Genomic DNA, 26,318 nt, shown 5'->3' with positions numbered 1-26,318 from the left:
TGCTTTCTGCTTATGTCAAGACTTTACTGTATGTGGAGTATTTGTATTTCTGGCTCAAAATACCTGAACTGCTTGTTTTAAATCATAACCTTCTCCTGTACAATGGTTTTGACTTAGGAGAGATTACTGATGAGTTAGTGTTGGATATTCTACAGCTACTTCTGAAGGAGCTTAAACTTGAGCCCAACATCTTTTGCAGGAAGAACCCCCTTTGACTTCGTTTAAAAATATAATTCCCCAATAAAAAGAGACCTTGAAAAAATATTCCAATGAGGCACCACTCTTCCTATGGTAAGATGCTACCTTTCCTAAGACTGGGCTTGTTGCTGTGTGGGGTCTCTACCTCTAGTTTTGGTCCCTAATCATAGTTCCACAATTGTCATTCTGTGTTTAGCCCAAGATTGCATCTTAAAAAAAACGTAAAATATAATGTACTCCTTTCCTTGACTAAAGCAATTCTTTTTTCTTTCATGGAGTATTTTAAAAGCTAGCTCACGTTTCCTCCTTTTATTACTACAGTGAACTGGTTTTTCATTTGAATGCTCAGGAATGATAAAATACCTGTTCATGTCAAAACACAAAAACACGGGGGGAAAAAAATCAATGAAACCAGTGCCTGCAGTTAGGAAGTTTATGGTTTAATTCTTTCCTTCTAATGAGCATTTAAATCAAAATTGTTATTATGTTATTTTTAACTGTGCTTTTAATTTGCAGAGATTAACTGGCAAATTTACCCAAAGTACAGTATATTGCCTGTTTGCAGATTTGACTGTGAGTTAGGTTACTACTAACTACAAAGAAATAAAGCGTTTTCTGGCCAATTAGTAGTAATAAATCTGTAAAAGTCCAGAATTCAAAGGAAGATTAGAAGTCTGGAATATCATTAAGATTTTCATTAATATCCCTCATATTTAACTGTCACCAGTTAAACTATTTGTGGATGCTTGGATTGATCCTATAGAAATACCAAATTCCCTCCATTCAAAAGCTCTTTTAGACTAAATCTATGTAACACTTCAAAAACTGGTGCTAAATCACACAATTTAAAAAACAAAATTTGACTGTCTATGCAAGTAAAGTGAAATGCAGCATTAATACTATCTTGATGATTCAAGGAACACTAAAGAGGCAGTACCCATTTTCCTCAACTAGCCAGGAAGAAACTGGAACTTAGGAAGTCTAGATCTCACGTTTCTCTCCATGTTTATCAGTTATAAGGACAGAATTGAAGCCAAAGAGTTTGCTTAGGTAATTATTTAGTTTGACTTAATTCTTGCAATAATACTAACATAGTTGAAGACTTATGTGAACCTAGACTGGTTTTAAGTAACACTTGTGAGCTTGCAATGCTTAGAAGTCTATGAGGTAAACAGACTTATGCTCACCCCACACTACAGATGAGGCACGCTGGGGCAGAGCAACCTGCCCAAGGTCGTGCAGCTGGAACACTGAAGAGACATGACTTGTGCTCTGTCTGTCTAACTGCACAGCAATTAACCACTCCATGCATTTCCTCTCAGCATCTTACCAGAGAGCTCTTAAAATAGATTTTGTGTACTCTAGGTGAATGTATTTACCATGATATGCAACTGAAGCCTTAAACTTCCAGAAACAAATGGAAACACTCTCTCTCCCCTTCTGCCTCCCTATCTCTAATCACATTCCCCCACCCTTTCCTCCCATGTTGGCATAGGTTTCTTTGGGGGTGGTTAGATCTCCAAAATTATAGATTAGATCCTGAAGGCAAATAAAATCTGTCGAAGTCAATGAACACATAAAAAAATCCTAAAATATGATGTATCAAACAGACCCATTAAACCAAAAAAAAAAAAAAAAAGAATTAAAAACCTTAATCAGAATTTCTTTTCGCAACAATAGTAAAAGATCAACATAAAAATCATCATTCAATGATGGAGTAATGCATTTACACTGTTGAATTAAAACACAAACTAAACTTCTAATGTTGAAGTGTGATTATTTTCTGGACATGGAAATATACTAAAAATTGAATCTTTTTTTAAAATAAAGAAATGATGTCTCTACATGGGGCAGTGTTACATGACTAACTCTTATATAAGGTTGACTAATCATTGCTCTGAATTTTAATTGTAATTAAACATATGCCACTGGTAGAATTTCTCATAATACTTAAATTATATTATTTAATTCATTTAGCGCCATCTTATTAAATCACCATATTTTTAGGACAGAGCTGCCAGATTTAGGGAAAAAAAAAAAATACAGGATGCCTACTTAAATGGGAATCTCAGGTAAACAATGAATACGTCTTTTGTCTAAATGTATCCCAAATACTGCAAGAAAATACAAGATACTAGTTTAATTTTGAGTATATATCCTTTATAGCTAGTAATTTATTTCCATGTTTTTCTTATGAGAGGGCTTTATTTTGAGCTTAAAAAAAACCCCTTTAATTATATACTTGTAAGAGTTACTAAAATCAGTAAGCTCCTTATTTTTTAGATTTGGCTACTGGTTTGTTTATCTATTTATCTCAAATTACAATAAACACAGATATACAAAGAATAGTTTTTTTTTTTTCCCTTCAAGGCAGACCATACATCAAGGGTAAATAATGCCATTGCTCTTTACCGACCCTGAGAAGAATAAATCACATGACAGAAGGCAGCTATGGAAATGCGATTTTTTGCAGCTCATCAGTGAAAGCTGACATTCCCCTTGCTTTACACTAGGAGGCACATTGTTCCTACGGATTTTTCTGCTATGATGCTGAACACACTATTTGTGACCTACTCAGCAGGCTCAAATGCAAGAGGATATTACTAACAACTTTTAAATATTAATAATAAATGAGTACTCAAACCTAACTCTTTTGGGGATTAAAGTCATACTTGAAATTGATGAGACCTAAAACTTGCCAGCAGAGAAAGCCTGTGTCCCTGCTGGTTTTACAGCCATATTTTAACAACTTTAAGTAATAATATAGAAAGTCATCTCATTGCAACCCTCTTAAAAATAAAACAGTAATAAAACAAAAAGTACATTGTGAATGATTAATATTATAACAAATACTTTAAAATCATAAAGGGAACATAATTTATTTAAAGTAAAAAAATGAAGATACTGGAGCGTAAATATATTTCACTATATAACTTTCATTAGCTTTAGCAAACTATGATGTTTGGAAATGCCCATCAGATATGATTAACATGAAAAAGAATCATATGAGAAGAATTTGAAATATACAGTTTTTAGAATTTGAAACTAACACTTTTTGAGAATTTTCTTTTTTATTCTAACATATAGTAAGGATTTTACATTTCAAAACTCACCATGGTATTTTTAAAAACGTGATTGGAAACATTTGCTAAATAAGTAAATACACTTTTGATTCTTCTACATATTTTCAAATTGATGATAATAATTAATAATACTAATACTAATAATAAAATTAATGATACCTGTAAACCAACAGCCCGCATGTATTTATATATGTACGTTATGTGCCAGCAGCTTGTAGCCCCCAGATCAGTGAAGTCACAGGATACTCTGACTCCAGTCTGTGTTCTTAATCACAACCCCACATTGCCTCCAAAAGAAGCCAACATTGACTTTGTATAGGACTCAAACCTCCCCAAAGCTTTCAAACATCTTTTTGACTCTACCTTAATTATTGTGGTCTTTCCTCTCACTCCAACCTCACCTTTGCCTGCCCTAAATGTTAAGGTTTGTCATTATCTCTTTCTTGGACTACTTATTTCTCTTTGTAACTATCATATTTACCCCCCAAATTTCATTCACTTTCTATGTTGTCAGGTTTCATTTTCCAGAACCATATTCTTAGTTCCTATATAACCTTGGGCATCTGCTCAAATTTTAATTTTTTAAAAAAAGCGTTAATTCCTAATCTGACTTCTTCCTCTTATATTCTTTAATTTATTTAGTCATGTCAAAATCTTGGAATACCATCAAGTCTTTCCTTTCCCTTCTCTGCTATTTCCAAGTAGAATGTCTCGTATCCTCCCCATCATTCAAAATCTGGTTCTAACTTCTCTCTTCATCCAGTTTCATTTCTTGTCAGAGAATTAAACAGCTGAATAGCAACCATTTACTGAGTATCTACTATGTTTTAGGTAATGTGTTAAGTGATTCTTTATATCAAATAACTATAGTTTTTGTTACACTATTCTCAAAGATATTAATAGCCGCATTTTAGAGGTTAAAAACCTGAGACCGAGTGGTGGAGCTAAGCCTTACTGCATGTGCTACAAAGATACTCAACTTTCCACTGCTTACCCAACTGGCCACGACACTTCACAGCACTAAGAAACCTGCATGTCCCGCGCACATGCGCATGCACACACACAGACACACACTTTATTGACTTAGACAATTTCTGTTATCCCATGTCACTTGTTTAAAGTATCACTCTATAGAATCTTTATTGATTTCTTATTTGAGACTTATAAGACTTACCCTTTTTAAACCCACTTTTGATGTACTTATCATTGGCATTTATTCTAGTTCACTAATATTACTGGTATCCAGTGTCTTCTCTTTTATAAAACACAGTATTTCTTTCTTTTTTTTTCCTTCTCTTTGTGGTCTATAAAATGATCATAGCATACCCTTCAGAAAAAAATGCAAAAGAGTTTCAGGAACTTCACAAATTCACAAAAACTTACTCATGGCCTTTCTGATCCAGGAACTCAGATTAAAGAACTCTTACTTTCACAGTCTCATAACTGAGTTTTGTTTTGTTTAAGCTTAGGGAGTCTTGGTTTTAATGTCTGTCCCTGGAATCTAACATAGTACTTGGCACACAGTAGCCTCTGCATGAGTGTTTACAGAACAAGTCAACAAGTGAGTGAATCATGGAAAAGCCAGGTGAATAAAAGAATAAAAGATCATAAACAAAAGCTCTTGAGTTCTAAGATATAGTAGAATAACTAAGACTTGCATAAATTGTGGCCAACAATCTTAGAGTGACCCCTCAAGATCCCAGCCTCCTGGTATCCCCTTCCTTTCATGTGGGCAGGACCTGACACATTCTTATGACCAACAGAATATGGACTTGGTGATGGAATGTCATTCCTGTGAATACATTAAGTTATATAAGACTTTATGTTGCTAAAAATTCACTCTAGAGATGGTCTATTTAACTGGCCTTGAGGAGGTAAGCAGTCATGTTGGAAGGCACATGTGGCTAGTGGCTGAGTGTGGTCTTCAGGAGCTGAGAGAAGTCTCCAACTGACAGTCAGCAAGATACTGGGACCCTCAGTTCTCCAACTGCAAGTAAATAAATTCTGCTAACAATCTGAAAAATCTGGGAAGTAAATTCTTCCACAGTTTATCCTACAAATGAGAATGTAGCCTGGCTGACATCTTGATTGCAAGCTTTTGAGACCCTGAGCAGAGGACTTGGTCAAGCCATGTTCAGATTCCTGACATAAAGAAACTGAAATTATGAATGTGTGTTGTTTTAAGACACGAAGTTTGTGGTAACTAGCATTAGAACACATATGCTAGATGCATACATACATACATACATACATAAGAGATTAGTAGATGTATATTTGGTTTAAAATCTAAATGTTTTTAATCTAGAACATGTTTTGCCCTCCCTGATTTTAATTAATGATAGATATTTTAAACTTACATTTAGAAAAATATATTTAGTAAAGCATAAAATTAAAGTTTCTTAGGATAAAAATGAAAATCAAATTAAGTTTTTATTGTCATTTTTTCCTTTAAACTCAAATCATAGTAAGATTGATTACTTTCTCTCTATGCCATTCTCTGAGAAACTTTAGATTCATTAACTCAGGAGCCACTATTGTAGGATCAGCCTAAATGGTTTACAAAACTCTCATGGGGAAGTGAACACCACAGGTGACCATATAAAATCTCTGAACAATTTTGTCTGGATTTATATAACTAGCTCAACCCAGGATACTTATAAAAATTATAAACACAGGTCACAGAAATTATTTAATACAATACTGTGCCCCAAAAATCAAATTCATGTTAAATTTGCAACGTAAATTATCATTAGTGATTTTTTTTTTCTTGTAGGTTAGGATGAGCACAATTTCTTGGGATTGGAATTTGATAGGGTAATCTTTCCTGGATTTCTCTGGAGTATCTTTTATTTTGTTAACTTGATTTTTTTTCTCCCTAAAATGACAGCCTGTATCTCATGCCCCAATATTTAAATTCTTATTTTTTTCTTAGTGTGTATATCCTATATCTTAAAATATTTTTAATATAAATTTTTACTTCATACAAAAATATATTCTAAGAATGATTTTTTCTCAACTCTGTGTCAGATGCTTTCCATGTAAATTACAAAATGAAAATATAATTTTGAATGCATTATTAAAATTGTGGAAAATAGAGACAATTAAAAAGAGGAAATCAATACTTCAAACTGAAGATAACCACAGTTAACATGATGTACTTCTTTCTAAATTTTTGTTTATTTGTTTTTATTTTGATAGAATGCTTAATTTGTCTGAATGTGTTTTCTTGTGTTTGTGAAATACTGATTTATTTTTTCAGTCAACAAATAGACATTGCCATCCTACTATATGCTAGGTACTGTTATGCCTGGAGAATGGAAAAGTGAACAAACAGTCCTTAGAGATGAATAGGAGAGACAATTGTTAATCAAATAACTACAGAGATTTTCTTTAAGGAAAAGGCATAAAGGCCATGAGAAAGAACAACTGTTCCAATGAAAAGAGTGCTAAATAAGAATCAGTGTATTTGAGTACTATTCTTAACTTACAAACCACGTAACTGTAGGCAAAGCATTTCCCTTTATATGCCTCTGTATAAGATGATTTTATACTGTGTGATCTGCAGGGTCCTACTGAGGTCTAAATTTTCATGAACTCAATGCTGAAGAATCCCTGCAGAAGGAGCTCTCTCACAAGCTGCTCATCTCATGAATCATCTTCATAATATTCAGTTTCTCAAATTTCCTCTTAAAAAATAAGATCAGTGCCCCAGAATTTAAAACTCAATGTCATGATAAGTGTGCTGAATTATACACTGCCTTAACACATGTGTACATTGAAGGTGGTTTCTCTGCATAGTAAAAGCATGAGCTGTGGATTCAGGCACTCCTAAGTTCATGTTCTGTCTCAGCTACTTGCTAAATAATTTTAGACAAATAAGTTTTCTGAAATTCATTTACATATAATACTACCAAACTGGCAATATTGGTGTGAGATCATACAATATATTAAAACATTTACTAGCATTGTGACTCATTAGTAGACCTCAATAAATATCACCCATAAATAGCATTGGGTATCAAAACTATCCTTAGTGAGAAGTTCACCAACTGATTGATACACAGTCCAAGTAGAGATTGAAGCATATGACAGACAGGGCTTTAATAAAATAAATATAATCTAAATTTTTGCACATGATTAAACAGCAGAAAAGTCCTTTAAAATAAAATTCAAAGAAATATTAGATTAAAAAAAAAACCTCTATTCATAATTCTCAATGGGACAATATGAAGATATAACTCTGAATAAGCTTCTCCTAGTCTGATCACATAATAGTATTTTTTTCTTTTAACTTAGTGAAATTCCTTCATCAATCTAGTTATATTTGTTAAAAATTAAAATCTTCCATTGAAAATCCCTTTACTATTTTCTTAGAATTAATGACCTACACAGAGTACATGATCATATTAATGTTAACTTCTTAAATGAAATATGATTTACTCCTTGGAAGTGGGATAAATCTTTGTATGCAGGAAAGGTGACAAAGCTCAGTGCAAGAAACACTGCATGTATGTCATTTGTGGGGCAGTTGGCTAAGTTTGCTCTAGGACTCAGAAGTGCATGGAACACAGAGACACCATTGATTTGGTTGCCAGATGGTTATATTAAGGCCTTAAGTTACATTAAAGCCTAAAGTTTCCGCAAACTTGCTCACATCATACCATTCATATTAACTTATTTGAAAAAATGTATAATGAAAAAGCTGCTATGAAAACAGTACTAATGTTCCATTTCTTTTAAGAATCATCATATTTGAAAAATGAGGACTCCATACAGATACAATACTTAATAACTCTACAGATAACACTAATATTCATGGTTTATATCGATTTTGCATGGTTGCTATAAAATCATGGCTCTTTAAAAATTAACAGAGCAATTGCCAAGATGGTGGAGTAGAAGGAAAATCAGCTCACCCTCTCCCATGAGTACAACAAAATCTACACCTGGAACAAATCTCATAGAATACCTACTGAACTCTGGCAGAATATCTCTTACAATTGGAGATACAAGGAAATCCTCCCAAAACTGGGTAGGGGGGAAAAAAAAGAAAAAGAAAAAGGAAATCAGTGCCAGACCTGTCCCCTGTGGAGGGAATGGCAAAGGAGGAAAGTGCCCTCACTCTCAGAAGCCCCCTTTCCAGCAGGGTCAACGGGGACAGAAAGGGAGCTTCAAAGGCTCAGAGGAGAAAGCAGCAGCCACTTTGCATACAGAACTGAGAGAAACCAGCAGAGAGGGTCTCTGCAATCCCCAGCCAGAGACAAGAGCCTGTGGGGGTGGGCTGGGACTGGCTGCTGGAGCTCTGGCTTCTGTGTACGAGTCTGGGGAGAAAACTGGGGCTGACTGCACAGAGGCAGCCTGAGGGGGCTGGAGTGTGGTGTGGACTGAGGCTGGGAGAGTATACAAACCAACCTGGGTCCCTCATAGAGAGCACCACTACTGGTCCACATGGAAGGGGGAACAATGGAGCCCAGCCATAGCAACCATCTCCCTTAGCCTAGAGGGTGTTGCTCAGGCATTGTTGGCATGCATTCTCAGGACAGGAGAGGTAGGGTTCAGACACAGCCATCTTGTCTGCTTGCTCTGGAGGGCTCAATATCTGGTGCATGGCTCCTAGGCAGAGGCAGGGCTGAAACTTCAACACATACACAGGGGGCTTGCAACTTCACAGGTGGGACTGAGATTTGATTTGAGCCCCAGGTGGCAGCAGCAGATTTGCCTTGCTGGTACCTTTGTGGATCCACGCCTCTGAGACAACCAAGCAGAGTTCTGGTGCATGAAGGTGGGGGAGTCTGGAGTTAACAGAAGGCCTGCATACAGGATACAGATGCAGGGTTGGGGTCTGGGCTGACCCTGTGGCTCATGGTGAATCCAGGTGTGTGACTACATCCACAGTATGGTGGGTCCTAAAGCCTGACATCGGCATTCTGCACTGGTGGCTCTGCAGGCACAGAACCTGGGAGTCATCAGGGCAGGTCGTCAACATTACTGCAGCTGAGGAAGGGACAAGGGCAGTGTCAACAAAGTATACTTTGTAAGCCCACATAAAAAGTGACAGACAACACCACAGAAGACACTTTCTGGCGGACATCTCCTGCAGAGGAAAACTCAGCAGCTCCTCTTATAGTGGAAACACTCCAATCCCGCCTACCACACACCACAGCTCAAACACAGGTCTGGAAACCTCTATTTCAACAATAGGGGAGCAGACCTGGACACTGTCAGGGCTGTGACAACCACAGAGAAAAAGGAGGCCTTGCTCTACAATCAGGGAAGGTTCTGGTCACCACAACACCAACCATAGCCCAATCAAGTGGATAGAAGCCAACACACTAGGAGGAAAGAGGTGGCAACCATCCGTAATAAAAAACATTGTGACAAAATATAAGATGTGCACAGTCTAAACAGAGACACTCCCCTTTTAAAAATAAAGCCCTTCAAAACCACAGTAGATAACTGTTACTCCGAAATTCAGAGTCAGAGAAATATAAGTAAAATAAAGAAGCAGAGGAACTACTCTCAGTTGAAAGAACAGGAGAAGTCCCCTGAAAGAATGAACAATGGAATAGACCTTGACAGTCTACTAGATTCCGTGTTCAAAAAGGAGGTGATAAAAGCACTAAAGGAAATAAGAGAGACTATCAATAGAAATGCAGAATACAGTAAAAAGGAAACAGAAACTAGAAAGAGGAGATAACTAAAATCAGAAAACTCAACTGCCAATATAAAAGAAAACTAAAGTCAGTCAATAGCAGAGTAAAAAATGTAGAAGAACAAAAAAGTGACTTAGAAAATGGGATAATGGAAATGACTCAATCAGAACAGCAGATAGAATAGTAACTGGAAATCAATGAAAGCAATATAGGGACTGATGGGATAATATAAAGCATGCCAACCTATGCATGACAGGGGTCCCAGAAGGAGCAGAAAGACAAAGGGATTAAAAAGGTATTTGAAGAAATAATGACTGAAAACGTCCCAAAACTACAGAAGGAAACAGATATCCAAGTATAGGAAGCCCAGAGGGTCCCAAACAAGATGAACTCAAACAAATCTACACCAAGACATATTATAATTAAGACGGCCAAAGTTAAAGACAAAGAAAAGGTTCTAAAGGCAGCAAGAGAAAAACAAAGAGTTAGTTACAAGGGAACTCCCGTAAGGCTTTCAGCTACCAAGAGTGTTTCTCTACACAAACACTGTTGACCAAAAGGGAGTGGTGAGATATATTCCAAGTACTGAATGAGAAAAAGCTACAACCTAGGATACTCTACCCAGCAAGACTATCCTTTAGAATAGAAGGAGAGTTAAAGAAGTTCTCAGAAAAGCAAAAACTAAAAGACTATAGCAATACTAAAACTATCCTAAAAGAGATACTAAACTATTTTCTCTAAATAGAAAAGAAGCTATAGAAGAGAGAAAACCACAATTGGAAATGTGATGACTACAATGAACCACAAGAAAATAAATATGAAGATGTAAAAGAGGACATCAAAATCATAAAATGTGGGAGAGGGGAGCAAGAAAATGTAGATTTTTTTTTGTTCTTGTTTTTCTTAGGATGTGTTTGAGCTTATATGACTACCAGTCTAAAACAAACAGATACAGTAATGGGTTAAAATACTTGAAAAACAGGATAACCACTAATCAAAAGCAAACAATAGAATCAAAAAACCAAAAAGAGACCAAGCCAATACAAAAGAAAATTAACAAAACACCAAAGGAAAAATAAAAGAAAAAGAAAGGAACAAAAATAAATATCAAATCAACTGGAAAACAAATTTTAAAATGGCAATAAACAAACATCTATCAATAATTACCATGAATGTCAATGGACTAAATGCTCCTGTCCAAAGACAAGAGCCTACAATATGTTGCATACAAGAGGCCCACTTTAGGCTGAAGGACACACATAGATTGAAAGAAAGAAGATGGAAAAAGATATTCTGCACAAATGGAAATAACAAGAAAGCAGAGGTAGCAATATTCATATGAGACAAAATAGACTTCAAAACAAAGGCCATAAATAAAGATAAAGGATACTGTATAATGATAAAAGGAGCAGTACAAGAAGAGGATATTACACTTGTTAACATATATGCAACCAATATAGGAGCACCTAAATATGGAAAGCAAATACTAACAGACATAAAGGGAGAAGCTGATGGGAACATAACAACAGTAGAAGACTTTAACACCCACTAATATCATTGGACAGATCTTCCAGACAGAAAATCAATAAGGCAATGGAGATACTAAATAACACAATAGAACAGCTAGACTTGGTTGACATTTTTAGGGCATTACATCCCCCTAAAACAGAATATGCATTCTCTTCAAGTGCACATGGAACATTCTCTAGGATAGATCATATACTCTGGCAAAAGGAGCCTCAACAAATTTAAAAGGGCAGAAATTATTTCAAGCATCTTTTCTGACAACAATGACATGGAACTAGAAATCAACTACCCGGGGGAAAAAAGAGAAGAAAATGACTACATGGAGACTAAATAACCTGCTACTAAAAAACCAATAGGTCAGGTCAATGATGAAATCAATTAAAAAATTAAAAAATACTTTCAGACAAATGACAATGAAAACACAGCCACACAGTCTATGGGATGTAGCAAAACAGTCTTAAGAGGGAACTTCATAGTGATAAAGGCTTTCCTCAAAAAACAAAAGCATTCTCAAACAAACAACCTAACCTACAACCTAAAAGAATTAGAACAAAAGAACAAACAAACTTAAATCAGCAGAAGGAAAGAAATAATAAAGATCAAGGAGGATATAAATAAAATAGAGATTAAAAAATAGGAAAAAAAATCAATCAAACCAAGAGCTGTTTTTTTGAAAGAGTAAACAAAATTGACAAGCCTCTGGCCAAGCTCACCAAGAAGAAAAGAGAGAGGACACAAATAAACAAAATAAGAAATGAAAATGGAGAAATAACAATCAACACCACAGATATACAAAAAGTGACAAGAGAATACTATGGACAACTATATGGCAACAAACAGGACACCCTAGAAGAAATGGATAAGTTTCCAGAAATATTCATCAACATTGTTGATAAACACAGATGAAAAAATTCGCAACAAAATATTAGCAAACAGAATCCAATAGCACATAAAAAAAGGTCATACACCATAATTAACTTGGATTCATCCCAAGGACACAAGAATGGTTCAGCATATGCAAATTGATCAATGTGATACACCACATCAATAAGAGAAAGGACAAAAATCACATGATCATCTTAATAGATGCAGAAAAAGCATCTGACAAAATTCAACACCAATTTATGATCAAAACTCTTACCAAAGTGAGTATATAGGGAATATATCTCAACATAATAAAAGCTATATATGACAAACCTACAGCCAACATAATACTCAGTGGTGAAAAACTGAAAGCCTTCCCACTAAAGTCTGGAACAAGACGAGGATGCCCACTCTCACCACTTCTATTCAACATAGTATTGGAAGTCCTAGCCATAGTAATCAGACAAGAAAAAGAAATAAAAGGGATCCAAATTGGAAGAGAAGAGGTAAAACTGTCACTATATGCAGAAGACATGATGCTATATATAGAAAACCCTAAAGGCTTTAAAAACTGCTAGAGCTGATAAAAAATTTCAGCAAGGTAACAGAAAACAAGATTAACATACAGAAATCAGTTGTGTTTCTTTACACTAACAATGGAATATCAGAAAAAGAAAGTAAAGAAATTGCATCCAAAAAGATAAAATTTTTGGAAAAAAAACCTGACCAAGGAGATGAAAGACTTATTATAAGTGGAGAATTACAAAACATTGAATAAAAAAATTAAAGATGCTTTTCTTTAAAATGGAAAGATACCCCATGCTTTTGGATTGGTAGACTCAATATTGTTAAAAACACCATAATACCCAAAGCAATCTACAGATTTAATGTGATCCCTGTCAATTTACTCATGACATTTTTCTCAAATCTAGAGCAAATAATCCTTACATTTAAATGGAATCACAGAAGACCTAGAATTGCCAAAGCTATACTGAAGAAAACAAATGAAGCTGAAGGAATAACCCTCCCAGACTTAAGACAATACTACAGAACTATAGTAATCAAAACATCATGGTATTGGCACAAAAACAGACATGGATCAGTGGAACATAATAGAGATCCCAGACATAAACCCACTCACTTATGGTCAATTAATCTTCGACGAAGGAAGCAAGACTTTACAATGGACAAAAGTCTCTTCAGCAAGTGATGTTGGGATAACTGGACAAAAATATGTAAATCAATGAAGTTAGAACACTTCCTCACATCATACATAAAAATAAGCTCAAAATGGCTTAAGGACTTAAACATAAGACAAGACTCTATAAATCTCCTAAGTTAAAAACATTGGCAAAACATTCTGACACAAATCTTAGAAATGTTCTCCTAGGGTAATCTACCATGTAATAGAAATAAAAGCAAAAATTAACAAATGGGACCTAATTAAACTTACAAGCTTTTGCACAGCAAAGAAAACTATAAACAAAACAAAAAGACATCCTACAGAATGGGAAATAACATTTGCAGATGATGTGACTGACAAACGCTTAATCCCCACTACTGTGGAGTTCATGCAGCTTAATAACAAAAAACAAAGGACCCAATCCAAAAGTGGGCTGAAGATCTAAACAAGCAATTTTCCAATGAAGGCATACAAATGGACAATAAGCCCATGAAAAAATGCTCAATATCACTAATCATCAGAGAAATGCAAACAAAAACTATAATGAGGTATCACCTCACACCAGTCAGAATGGCCATAATTAAAATGTCGCAAACAATAAATGCTGGAGACGGTTTGGAGAAAAAGTAACCCTCCTATACTGCTGGTGGAAATGTAGTTTGGTTGCAGCCATTATGGAAAGCAGTATGGAGATTCCTTTAAAAAATAAAAATAGACTTATCCTATGATCCAACAATCCCACTCCTGGGCATATACCTGGAGGGAACTCTGTCTTGAAAAGATATGTGCACACCATTGTTCATAACAGCAGTATTTACAATAGCCAAGACTTGGAAACAACCTAAATACTCATTGACAGATGACTGGATAAAGAAGTTGTGGTATATATACTCAGCCATAAAAAAGAATAAAATAATACAATTTTCAACAGCATGGATGGACCTAGAGATCATCATTCTAAGTGAAGTAAGCCAGAGAAAGAAAGAAAAGTACCGTATCACTTACATGAGGAATCTAAAAAAAGGCACAAATGAACTTATTTACAAAATAGAAACAGATTCACAGACATAGAAAACAAATTTATGGTTAGAAGGAGGTGAAGGGGTTGGGAAAGGATAAATTGGGAGTTTGCCATTTTCAGATACTACTGTATATGAACTAGATAAATTGCTATATATAAAATAAACAGCAAGTTTATACTGTACAGCACAGAGAACCATATTCAGTATCTTGTAGTAACCTATAATGAAAAGATGAAAAAGAATATGTTTATGTATATGTATGACTGAACTATCATGCTGTACACCAGAAATTGTCACAACATTGTAAACTGACTAAATTCAATAAAAAGAAAAGGAAAAAAAAATTATCAGATGACAAGCAATGAACTCCATTGAAGCAAAAGAAACAGTTTAGATCTATATAGTAAGATTATTCCTGTTGAAGATTATTGCTTCAGTTATACTGTACCACAATCCACAAATTCTTCAAAGTTCCTTACAAAAATGTGACTGCAGAAATGTAAGATAATATATCATAATACTATCCTAATATAAAGTACTGTTTAGTTGCGAACCTTTTAGCTGAGGCCCAAAGACAAGAGGAGCCAACCATTCCCACATGCAGAAGAGGTGGTCAAAACCTGGTTTTGAGACCCTTAGAGTAATGCTAAATAGAGATGTTTTACAACTGGAGAAGGGGAAGTTGGTGACTAGGAAATCAGTTTAGAAAGAACTGTCCTACATTTTCCATCTCTTCACACAAGTCCAGGAAAGGCTGATTCAATGGAAGCACATAAGTTCAATGGTCCTTAGACTAGTCAAAACCAAGAAATCAGAGGAGAATAGTTAGCCAACTCCCCTAAATGCTGTGAGATGAGAAGTTGCCTCTTTGGGTATGTCCTGACTTCCTGGATATGTGAAATCAAAAAGATGCACTTATGTTTTCCTTATGAGACCAAGATATACAGGACATGAAAGACTGAGAAGCAGAGCTGGTATGAAATTTACTTATATCTTCCTCGAAGATTGGCTGGTAGAAACCTCAGCAGAATGAAGATGCAAATGTAACCCCATATGCCGATGAGAACAGAGCCATCTCTCAGAAAACCCTGTAGAGACTGGGGCATAACTTCAGCAGGGGTGTGGTGGGGAGGAGTACAAAATATGCCTCCCCAGCACTGCCCTGCAAACAAAGTGTCAGTTTAAGCTGCTAGAAGTCAGAGAACACGATGCTGAATTACCACAATAGAACTAGTTTAAAAAGCCCTTTCCTGCTTTTACCTCCTCTTGGTATTTCTACTTCAACCACAGAACTGCCAGAGGCACCTTAATGTCTAAAGCAGCGACAGAAACAGCTGGAACATTAGGAGAAAGTCACCTTATCCCCATTTCCCACTGTAGACAACCAATCTGAAGCAGGTTTAAGATGAGTTAGAAAAAAACTTTCATTCAAATCAAGTAGAAATCATGATCCTTAATTTGGTCTGGACATAATAATTAACGAATAGGACTTTTCATTTTTTAATAAAAGTAAACTAGTCAGTGAATTTTTTCAAAGAATAGCATGACCAAAGAAGGTATAGCACTTGCCCACTATTGTCTCCAAAGGCCAAGGAAGATATGTCCTCACAGAGCTTACCTGGAAAGGGCAATGATTTCTGAGGTGGGGTGTGGGTGTGCAGAGAGTAAAGGATTTTGCCAATTCCATCCCACCCATTTCTGCTTCCACTTTTTCAATATTGGATAAAAATAAGTCCTCCAAAAAATTTTGGGCAAGTACTATACCTTTCTTTGGTTCAAAATTTGCAAATATTAACTACTATATATAAAAATTAAAAAAACTTCTGTATAGCACAGAGAACTCTGTTCAATAACTTGTAGTAATCTACGATGAAAAAGAATATGAAAATAAATATATGTATATATAAGTATGACTGAAACATTGTGCTGCACACCAGAAATTGACACAACATTGTAAACTGACTATACTTCAATTAAAAAAACCTCAAACCCCAAATCATCCAAAACTAAAATGCACAGAAAATGTAAAACCCTAAAATCACTATCACCCTTCCTCATACTTGTCTTAATCACTATCTTCTCTTTTTTATTTTTAAGTCTTCACTGGAAAGTAGCATTCCACAGACATTTTTTTTCTTTTTCTTCTTTGACTATGTTCACTTAACTATAGTTTATCAATTCTAAAATGTTCAAATGTCTTCCCATTATAATATCTTTGACATCTAGATGTCTTACAAAAATGACTTTTTGTAATTATATCTGTAGCATTTTTTTCATGATTCCTAAAATAAAAATACATCATACAATTTAAAAGCCAATATATCAAGCTCATTAAGCTTGGTATAATTCAAAGAACATAATGACAACAATAAAGGCAGCAAAACACAACCCAACATCCATTGACTTGCCCCCAGAATAATTGTTAAAACTCAAGAGCACAAGAGAAAACAAGAAGAATGCTAAGTAAAGATTTTAAGGGGACTCACCAGAGTTGGGGTCAGAGTTGCCATCTGCTTCAGTCCTCTTGTCCGGAGAGGCTTGGTCGTAGAATTCGTCCTGTGGCTGAACCAGAGGAAGAGGGTGTGAGATCAGGGTTCCACTACCCACCGGCTCGTGGTCTCCTAGACCACTGTCACTGCAGCTTTCTTGGGAGCCATCAGGGAGATGGAAGGTAACCCGGCGCTGCGACTACAAAGAAGACCACAGGACACGCTGTTAACACCCCTCCCGAAGGGAGCAGCAGCGGAACGCAAGCAAAACAACTTTCAACACAGTGAGTACAATGTCGAGGCAGGGTAAATAAAACTTGGAACACAGCTGGGAACAAGCATTTATCATGTGCTCTTTACTGTGAGTTATCCAACTTGCAATATACAAGAAAATTTCAGTCTTGTGTAATTCAAGAACAAGAAACTCATGGTAAACTGCTGAAAATTGTAGCAAGAAAGGCAAAACATGTATATATATATAAAAACTAGTGATCGAAGCTATAGAAACATTTAAAATAAGCAGAAATATGCAAATATGTGTTCCATAGATCTGAATAAATATGTTGATAATCAGGTTTCTTATGAATGACCTGGCATCATGTTTACTTGAGGGTGTTAAGACAGCTTTTGCAATGAAGTCATCATTGTCCACTAGCTCAGCTACTGCTACCAGCCGCTGGTTACAGAATATTCCTGTTGAAACAAGGTGTTTGGAATATTATTTTGGCATCTTTGTGCACAATGTCACCATCAGAAGTGACCTAAAATATGCACTTAAGTACTTCGATAAATTTTGGTGTTTTAATGAGATAAAATTGTGCATTTCAGCACAGATCACTGCTTGGTTCTCTTGGTAAATATTATTTCAGCTGATGTAATCCATGAGATATGAGAATGTTTACACCTGTGTGGCATGGAGCTTTATGTCTTACAGAATTCTGTGAGAGTCGTAAACGTGTGCTGTATGTCTGACTGCATCTAATTTGCATTCTGCTTTGAAAACCAAAAGACCTTCCAACATCATGTCACATGTGAGTAGTTTTACTCAGATTTAATAAAATTATGAACATATAAATAATAACATATAATAATATACAAAGACATAATTATAACCTAATCATTTTATCATGCCTAAAATTTGTGTTTTTCATGAGACAAGTCATAAATCTCATCCATTTCAAAGAAAACAAAAACAGGGAGAGAAAAAATGCTATAGACAGAAATACTGCTATTTTCTAAATGATTTTTTATAGTCTGGGAATAGAACATAGCCTCTTTCCTGTGAGTCACTGGTTCAAATCCAGCCCAGAGTCCTAATGGAGAAGAGTTGATACCACTTTATTGCTGTTCAATGACCTGTGTGAAATGATTTGATAGTTCAGTACGTTTTTAATGAACTGATGTTGACATCACATAAACTCGAATCATAAATGGTACTAATTGAGTCTATTGTTGCACATTTCACCTTCATGCACAACTATCTCAGTACCCTCCTTCCCTTCTCAATAGATTTTGAAACGTGCTTAGATGAGTGCTACACAAAATGCAAGCAACACTTGAATATTAACGTCTCAAATGCATTCCTACTTTTACAGGGAAAGTCATGTTACTGATTTTATTTGTTATAGTGTTTCCTCTCTCATGTGAATTTATCCCTCTAGGGAAAACCAATAATACAAGTATTGTCTGTTTCTGCCTCACTTAATTCACTAGTATTATTCATTAGTATTATTTTGTAATAAGCACAGCCACTTAATTCATTAGTATTATTTTGTAGTAAGCACAAAATTCAGGACAATGACCAGATGGCCCACTATACATGATTGCCAAACATTTGTTTTAACATGATTGGTCTGCTAAAAAGTCCATAGTTTTAGTGATTAAAGTATCTTTGGTGTTACCTCTGGAGGTAATATAGCTCTTAGTTGCAGCTCAGGTGAGTAAAAAGGGAAAAACACAAGAGAAAGACAATGGAACAGTTGATTTTGCAATTTTTATAAAGCATTTCTGAAAGAAGCATTATGAGCTATTACAAAGTATTTGTTTCACAGACAGAAGGAAAAAGGAAAATGAACATCTGTGATATTCTTCTACACATAATTAATGTTGCTTTAATTACAATATTTTTTCCCTAAGAAATGTCCAAACCTGCAATATCAGTTATATCTTAATCCAGCAGTTCTCACAGCATGGTCATTAGAACTAGTATTTATGGAACACCTACTGGTCCATAGCTGGTACTATAATTACACTGAGAATAAAAAGGAAAATATTATTTAAACTATTTCAAATACAATTTATTACATTACATCTAACATACACTATACTATGATATTTCTTTAGCACTTTATAAGTGAGACTAAGAGATATAAATCTAGTGTAATTTATTTGCAATAAGACTCCAAATTAGAGTGATGTAATGTTTAAGCTGCTGTCACTTATGGAAATATTTCCTAATTATTTTGACTCAAAAATGCTTAAGTCTTAATTGGCAAAATTCGGCACAAGTTATCAGTCTAATGGGAGGTAGGGGTGTTGATGCACATGGACTAAGAATTGCAACACGGATGTTATGAAGCAAATTGATCAAGCAAATCGATCTTTAACTTATCATCATAATGACGGATATAAGTAGAAGAATGTTTCGAATATCAAGGTAGAAAGAAAGAGACTATTTGAATAAGTTAAAATGAAATGTAAGGATGCATGGAGTGCTAAGAAACAGGAGTTGTGAGTGTCATCAAGGACTAGCAGTACTTATTCAGGTTTGGCCAGAGAGCACCAAGGGAGGACCCAGGACCAGACCTCCTGGCTTGAGGTGCTCACTTTTCAGAGCCTGCCCCGGGCAAAGATGTCATGTCTTTTTGAATGAGTTCTTGGCCTTATAAAATGGAGAGAACAGTGCCTTCAGTGGAGGAGTGCTTTAAGGCTCAACCAGATAAAGTAAGTGTTCCTGGTATAGAATACATGGCACACAGTAGGGACTCAATGAAATTAATAGCTATTTATTCTCTTTTAACTTCTGGGGCTATCAATGTTCAGCTAGTTTTAAAGATGTGAGTCCTTCACCCCAGAAAAAAAGGACTGTTCCTTTGAAAAGATCTGCCTGGACTGCAGAATCTTGGCATGACTCACACATGCCTGTAGATCACGTTTTGGCCAGAGCTCTCGGAAGGAGAGCTGATCTTGGATGGGAGTGAAGGATAAGACCATGAAGACATGATTTCTTCTCAGAGAAAGTGAAGGTACCCCACCATTCTTTCTAGAATCCTATCAGTGTTTGTAGACTTGAAGAGAGAAAGGGAGAACTTATACTTACTACCTCTGGGAATTTTGCTTTGGGGTTATCCCCATGGAAATGTGCCCAATTTGGATTATAAATATAGTGAAACCCTGCCTGACTGAATTGGGACCACACATGTTACCATGAGGCTATTTCAGACTTTCCAAAACCTGGGCACTTACATTTTGTTTTCCTAAATCTATTTCTTATCCATTCCATTTTCTCCCAGGGGAAAGATTATTATTATTTTTGGCTATGTCTGGTTGACAGGTTGAATGCCACATCTGTTTATGTGATTTATCACTGACAGGTTAGCTCCAAGTCCCAGGCTGCCCTGAGAAAGAATAAGATGGGAATAAGTTTACTACAAGGCTGCTCCATGTTACTTTATCTCAGGGCTGCTAGTATGATTTCTGATCAGGCCAAGCTTCCATCAGAAATCATGTACTCTATACCAGCATAAAGGGCCATTCATACAAATACAGTTATGTCCAGCATCCTGCAAATCAGAAGGTGCCACACTGGTTAGATTTGAGAAACATCAGCAAGCACTTTTACAGTACTTTTTCTTGTAGGCTGCTATGAAAGAGAGGGAAAATTCAAGGTGCCCTGGGAAGATGCACATGTCCTGCATTGGGCACTGTTCTTTAAGAGTCACTGAAAGACTGAGTCACCTAAGAAATCGCAGTCATTTCTTTAAGTCTTCTCTTGTGTGTGTCTTACTGGTATAGAATGTTATTCACCAGTAAATGACTCACATTAAAGCCCACAGTCCCAGTCTCACTTATCCAGAGGAATCCCCACGTGCAAAGATTTGGTGATAAGGTTTATTTGTGTCTTTGCATAAAATAGCATAAAGGTAGAAAAGAGTGAAATGTCTAGGAGGTAATTTATTAATTAATTATGCAATAATACACAATTGAATCATCAGTACTTAAAATTATGTTCATTTATGTTGGCATGGGAAATATTTGTAATCTGTGTTAAGTGTAAACATCAAGTTAGTAAGGATTTTGCTTAGTTGAATTGCATTTTTGTTCCCACATTTTGGGAAGCGAATATGCATAAGCTAAGATCTGACTATACAGACACTAAAGTGTTTAAAGTGGTGTTGTTTGGTCTTGAAATTGTCATAGTTAATTTTTTTTATTATTTTGACTACACTAAAATTTCCATATGTTATCTCTGTAATATTAGAACATATTCTAACTTTTAAGTATTCCTCTTCATCACTTATAGCAAATAAGTACTTAGTCCAAGAGTTTGGGAAAATTAAGTAAACAGTAGGTAGGCTTCCTCTTGAGCCAGTCTCCTACCACTGTGCTGCTACTCTAACTTCCATTTTTTACTTTCTTTACCTAGCTTTTTAATGACTGCAATGAAAGATCCTTGCTTTTTCCTCAAATCATAAGATAATGCTAATCTAGTCTAAGCCAATTATTATAAGTTAAATAAACAAATGTATCAGTTAACAACTGACATTTAAAATAATTATTTTCTGATTTACAGTCAAGATGGAGGAGTAGTTGGACCACAATTTTGCCTCTTCTCACGACTACAATGAAACCACAACCAACTGCTAAAAAACCATTGAAAAACACACTGGAACCTAGCAAAAGGGATCTTCTTCAACTGGAAACATAAAGAGGGAACCACAGCGGGATGGTTGGAGGGGCATGCTCGGATATAATCAGGCCCCATAACCCCCAGGGTGGACAACCCACAAGCTAAAGAATAATTAAGTTGCAGAGGCCCTCCCACAAGAGTGAGAGTTGTAAGTCTCATGTCAGGCTCCCCAGCCCAGGGCTCCAGCATTGGGAGGAGGAGGAGGAGATCCCAGGACATCTGGTTTTAAGGTCAGCAGGGCTTAGCTCTGGAAGCCCCAAAGGACTGGGGGAAACAGAAACTTCACTCTCTTGGGAAGTGAACACAGAAACTCATGTGCACCAGGTCCAAGGGCAGAGGCAGTGATTTCATAGGAACGTGGGCCAGACCTGCCTGCTGGTTTTGGAAAGTCTCCTGGGGACATAGGGGATGGCTATGGCACAAACAAGGTTCATAAAAGCTTATGGTAGACATTCCAGGAGTGTTCATCTACATGAGCTTTCCTGGAGGCTGGCATCTTGATTGTATCATTAGCACCAAGACCTAGCCCCACCCAACAGCCTGTAGGGAAGCCTCAGGCCAAACAGCATACAGGGTAGGAATACAGCCCCACCCATCAGCAGACTTCCTGAGCCACAAAGGCTACTAGACATGGCCCTACCCACCGAGGTCCAGGACCAAGCTTCACCCAGCAGTGGGCAGGCCCCAGTTCCTCCTCCAGGAAACCTGCATAAGCCTCTAGTCCAGCCTCATCCACCAGGGGCAGATGCCAGAAGTAAGAAAACTACAATCCCACTGTACAAAAGTACAATCTACACTGGGACAGGCTGGGCCCTGACCCTTGAGTCACAGAGCGTACTGCTGGGACACATAGGACATCTCCCTCAGATAGCCATGCTCCAAGGTTGAGAAATGTAACCTACCAAAAAATACAAATAGAATGATAGGCAATATGAAGCAGTAGAGGAATATCTCCCAGGCGAAAGCACAAGATAAAATCCCAGAAGAAGAAATAAGTGATGAGAAGATAAGCAATTTACCTGAGAAAGAGTTTAAAGTAATGATGGTGAAGTTGTTCAGAGAACTCAAGAGGCGTATAGATGCACAAAGTGAAGTTTTTAGCAAAGAGTTGGAAAATATAAAGAATACCCAAATAGAGTTGAAGAATAAAATTACTGAGGAGTCTAACACACTTGAAGGAACCAAGAATAGACTAAATGAGGCAGAAGAACAGATCAATGAGCTAACAGACAGATTAGTGGACATTAATACTGCAGAACAGAAAAAAGAATGAAAGAAATGAGGATAGTTTAATAGAACTCTGGGACAACATGAAGTGCTCTAATATTCACATTATTGAGGCCCCATAAAGAGAAGAGAGAAAGAAAAGACCTGAGAAAATTTTTGGAGAGATAATCACTGAAAACTTCCCCAACTTGGGAAAGGAAACAGCTACCCAAATCCAGGAAGTGCACACAGGATCAACCCAAAGAGAAACACACCAAGACACAGTAATAATTTTGACAAAAATTAAGAATGAAGAGAAAATATTAAAATTAACAAGAGAAAAACAACAAATAGTATACAAGAGAACTCCCATAAGGTTATCAGCTGATTTTTCAGCAGAAACTCTACAGTCCAGAAGGGAATGGCACAATATATTTAAAGTGAAGAAAAGCAAAAACTTATAACCAAGAATTCTCTATTCTACTAGGCTTTCATTCAGATTTGATAGAGGAATCAAAAGCTTCACAGATAAACAAAAACTAAAAGAATTCTCCAACAACAAACCAGCTTTATAACAAATGTTAAAGGAACTTCTCTAGTCATCAAACCATACAAAAAAAGAACAAAAAGAAGAAAGAGGAAGAAAAAAAGAAAAGACCTACAGAAGATTGCTTTGGCAGTTTGGGGTCTTTTTATGGTTCCATATAAATTTTGGAATTGGTTCTTGTAGTTCTGTGAAAAATGTCGTGAGTATTTTGACAGGAGTTGTATTGGATCTGTAGATTACTTTGGGTAGTGTGGCCATTTTGATAGTGTTGATTCTTCCAATCCAAGAGCACAAGATATCTTTCCATTTCTTTGTATCATCTTCAATTTCCTTCATCAATGTTTTACAGTTTTCAGACTACAGGTTACCTCCTTGGTTAAGTTTATTTCTAAGTATTTTGATGTTTTTGATGCAATGTAAATGTTAACTCCAGTTAGAAAATTATGGCTTTTGAAGTGGAAAAAAAAAGTGAATGAAGGGCCACAAATGGCAAAATATCCTTCTTTTTTTATGGGTGAGTTGTATTCCATTTCATATATGCTGCATCTTCTTTATCCATTCATCTATTGATGTGCACTTAGGATGCTTCCATATCTTGGCAATTATAAATAATGTTGCTGTTAATAGCAGAGTGTAGGTACCTTTTTGAATCAATTCTTATTTTGTGGTTGGCTTTATTCCTTTGATAACTATGTAAGTTTAAAAAACTAAAGCTCTAAACATTCTTAGAAACAATGAACAGTACATATACGTAAATTTTAAAAATGTGTGTAGTATATTGTGTATATGTATTTACACGCAATATATTGTATATGTGCAAATTATAACAATTCTACCTAATAAAACTGAAAAATGAAAAAAAATAAAATTTTCTGGAAAATTATAAATTGATCTAACAGAAATAGAAAAAAGTGCTTTAGAATTATTTAAATATGGTTTAATTTATAGAAGATTCTTTAAACATTTTTTCAAAGAAATATTCCTAATTCTTAGTTTCTTTAACAACATTTAAAAAATAATATATCATCTATGTATCTATCTAGTCTCAAGATGGTACACAAATACACCCCCCAACACACACAAACAGACATCAACCAGAAAATACTTAGGATCAAGTAAAAGACAAAAAAAGTGTTATAGTTCCATATGTGAACTTGTTTTGTTCTTTATTTCATCATACAATCCAATGAAGACATGCTTTTTCTTTATTCAAAATATTTTCATAGGTATCTCTTCTCAAAGTAAATCATATCATAAAGGATTAAAAATACCTGGGGACTGGAAACTGCATTTTGATTCAAATATTTCTTGTAACATTGGTTAGAAACATTTTGTTCTTTCTTATTTTTAAGAGAACATATTTTAATTGAAAATTTAAAAGTAATAATTATGAGTATAGTCTCAGGTTGCAAGCTATGGAAAGGGGAATTTTTAAGTGACAGAAAAAGAAAAAAACATTTTCAGCTAAAACCACTGATTCAATTCAATAGAAAGTTCCTTAATAGCTTCTTGCCATCTAAAAATCAATGCATACTCTTCCTCTTAATAAAATCCATAATCAAGTAAAACTCATAGCAGTTTAGAAGTTAAGTTAAATGCAACCCCCAAAGCAATCTATGGTTATAGTTTAATTTGCCATTACTCAATACAGGCTCGACTGAAGGGAAGTTAGTACTAATACACACATGTTCTTTTTCATTCATGTTTCAGAGCTCTCATCAAGAAACTAAGAAATTAAGAAAGCAGCTAAAAAACAATTTTGCAGGACAAAATTGTAAGGGAGCTTTCAGCTGGTGATAAATATTTTGAGCACAGAATTATTTTATGAGTCATTTTATTACTTTTTACTGGTAAAATGAGTTAATCTCCTATCCTCTTTATTGGAAAAACTTATGGTAAAAGGCCTCTGCTAAAGTAGAATTTGTGTATTTGTGTTTTGTTTTGTTTTGTTTTTAAGCTGGACCTTATTTAAGGATTTCCTAGTCTATTTTAATCTGCTATGTATTTTGCTGATGAGGAAATGAGGTAAAGCGGTGTGTCTGTATAGGTTGCAGTGGGAATAAAATCCACCTTTTCTTATTTTCAACATAAAGTTTATTCATCCATTCAAATAATAAATAATTATTGAGCACGTACTTGTGTAATTCATTAAAGAAATCTCAACCAAAACAAGAGGCAGGACAGGTTTGTATGGGGAGCTCTCACATGCCACCATTCATTAATGAATTATCCTAAATAGAAAGAGATACACTCCTACATCTCCCTCAGGAAGGGTCTCCTAATTTATTACCCAGTGACAAGAAGAAAACTTCTCTGGTCCCTGAATAGCCCAGCCAATCAGAGATTGTAACAGCCCAACCAGTAAGAAGCCTTCCTACTTTGGACTCCCAGCTTCTTCCAATGGACTCTGGTTATTACAGTCTTCCAAGCTCCTCCCTTTTCCCTATAAAACCAAGCTCCCTGTTCTACTTCTCTGGATCCACCATAGTTTGCATATCCTGAATTGGAATTCCTGTGGCTATTTCTGAATCAACTCAATTTTCCTGGTATTTAAAATAACTATTATATTATTAAAGCTGACATGCTATATGCTAGAAACCATTCTACCTGCTAAGAATACAATGGTGAACAAGACAC

At 35.7% G+C, this 26,318-nt stretch overlaps 1 protein-coding gene and 1 long non-coding RNA gene across 8 annotated transcripts in view; one reads left to right on the top strand and one right to left on the bottom strand.

Annotated features, from left to right (window-relative positions):
- The window catches only part of PCDH9 (protocadherin 9), an 858,720-nt gene that overhangs the window by 283,384 nt on the left and 549,018 nt on the right, over positions 1 to 26,318 (bottom strand). For 3 of the 7 annotated variants that reach the window (XM_014565035.2, XM_014565036.2, XM_006191536.3), the window contains one exon: positions 17,017 to 17,218. The exons of 1 other annotated variant lie outside the window; for it this stretch is intronic. In XM_014565035.2, coding sequence (XP_014420521.1) covers positions 17,017 to 17,218 — 202 coding nt within the window. The remainder of the gene's footprint in view (positions 1 to 17,016; positions 17,219 to 26,318) is intronic. 3 more of the 7 variants (XM_032496891.1, XM_032496892.1, XM_032496893.1) reach the window with 1 other exon arrangement.
- Positions 1,461 to 20,856, top strand: LOC116668729. Its single transcript, XR_004325971.1, has 3 exons — positions 1,461 to 1,472; positions 4,212 to 4,216; positions 19,535 to 20,856. It is a non-coding gene; the product is annotated as an uncharacterized LOC116668729 (long non-coding RNA).

The sequence above is a fragment of the Camelus ferus genome, chromosome 14 (assembly GCF_009834535.1).
Source record: "Camelus ferus isolate YT-003-E chromosome 14, BCGSAC_Cfer_1.0, whole genome shotgun sequence".
NCBI lineage: Eukaryota > Metazoa > Chordata > Mammalia > Artiodactyla > Camelidae > Camelus > Camelus ferus.
The sequence above is the reverse complement of the archived record's forward strand: the minus strand, read 5'-3'. Positions and strand labels throughout refer to the sequence as shown.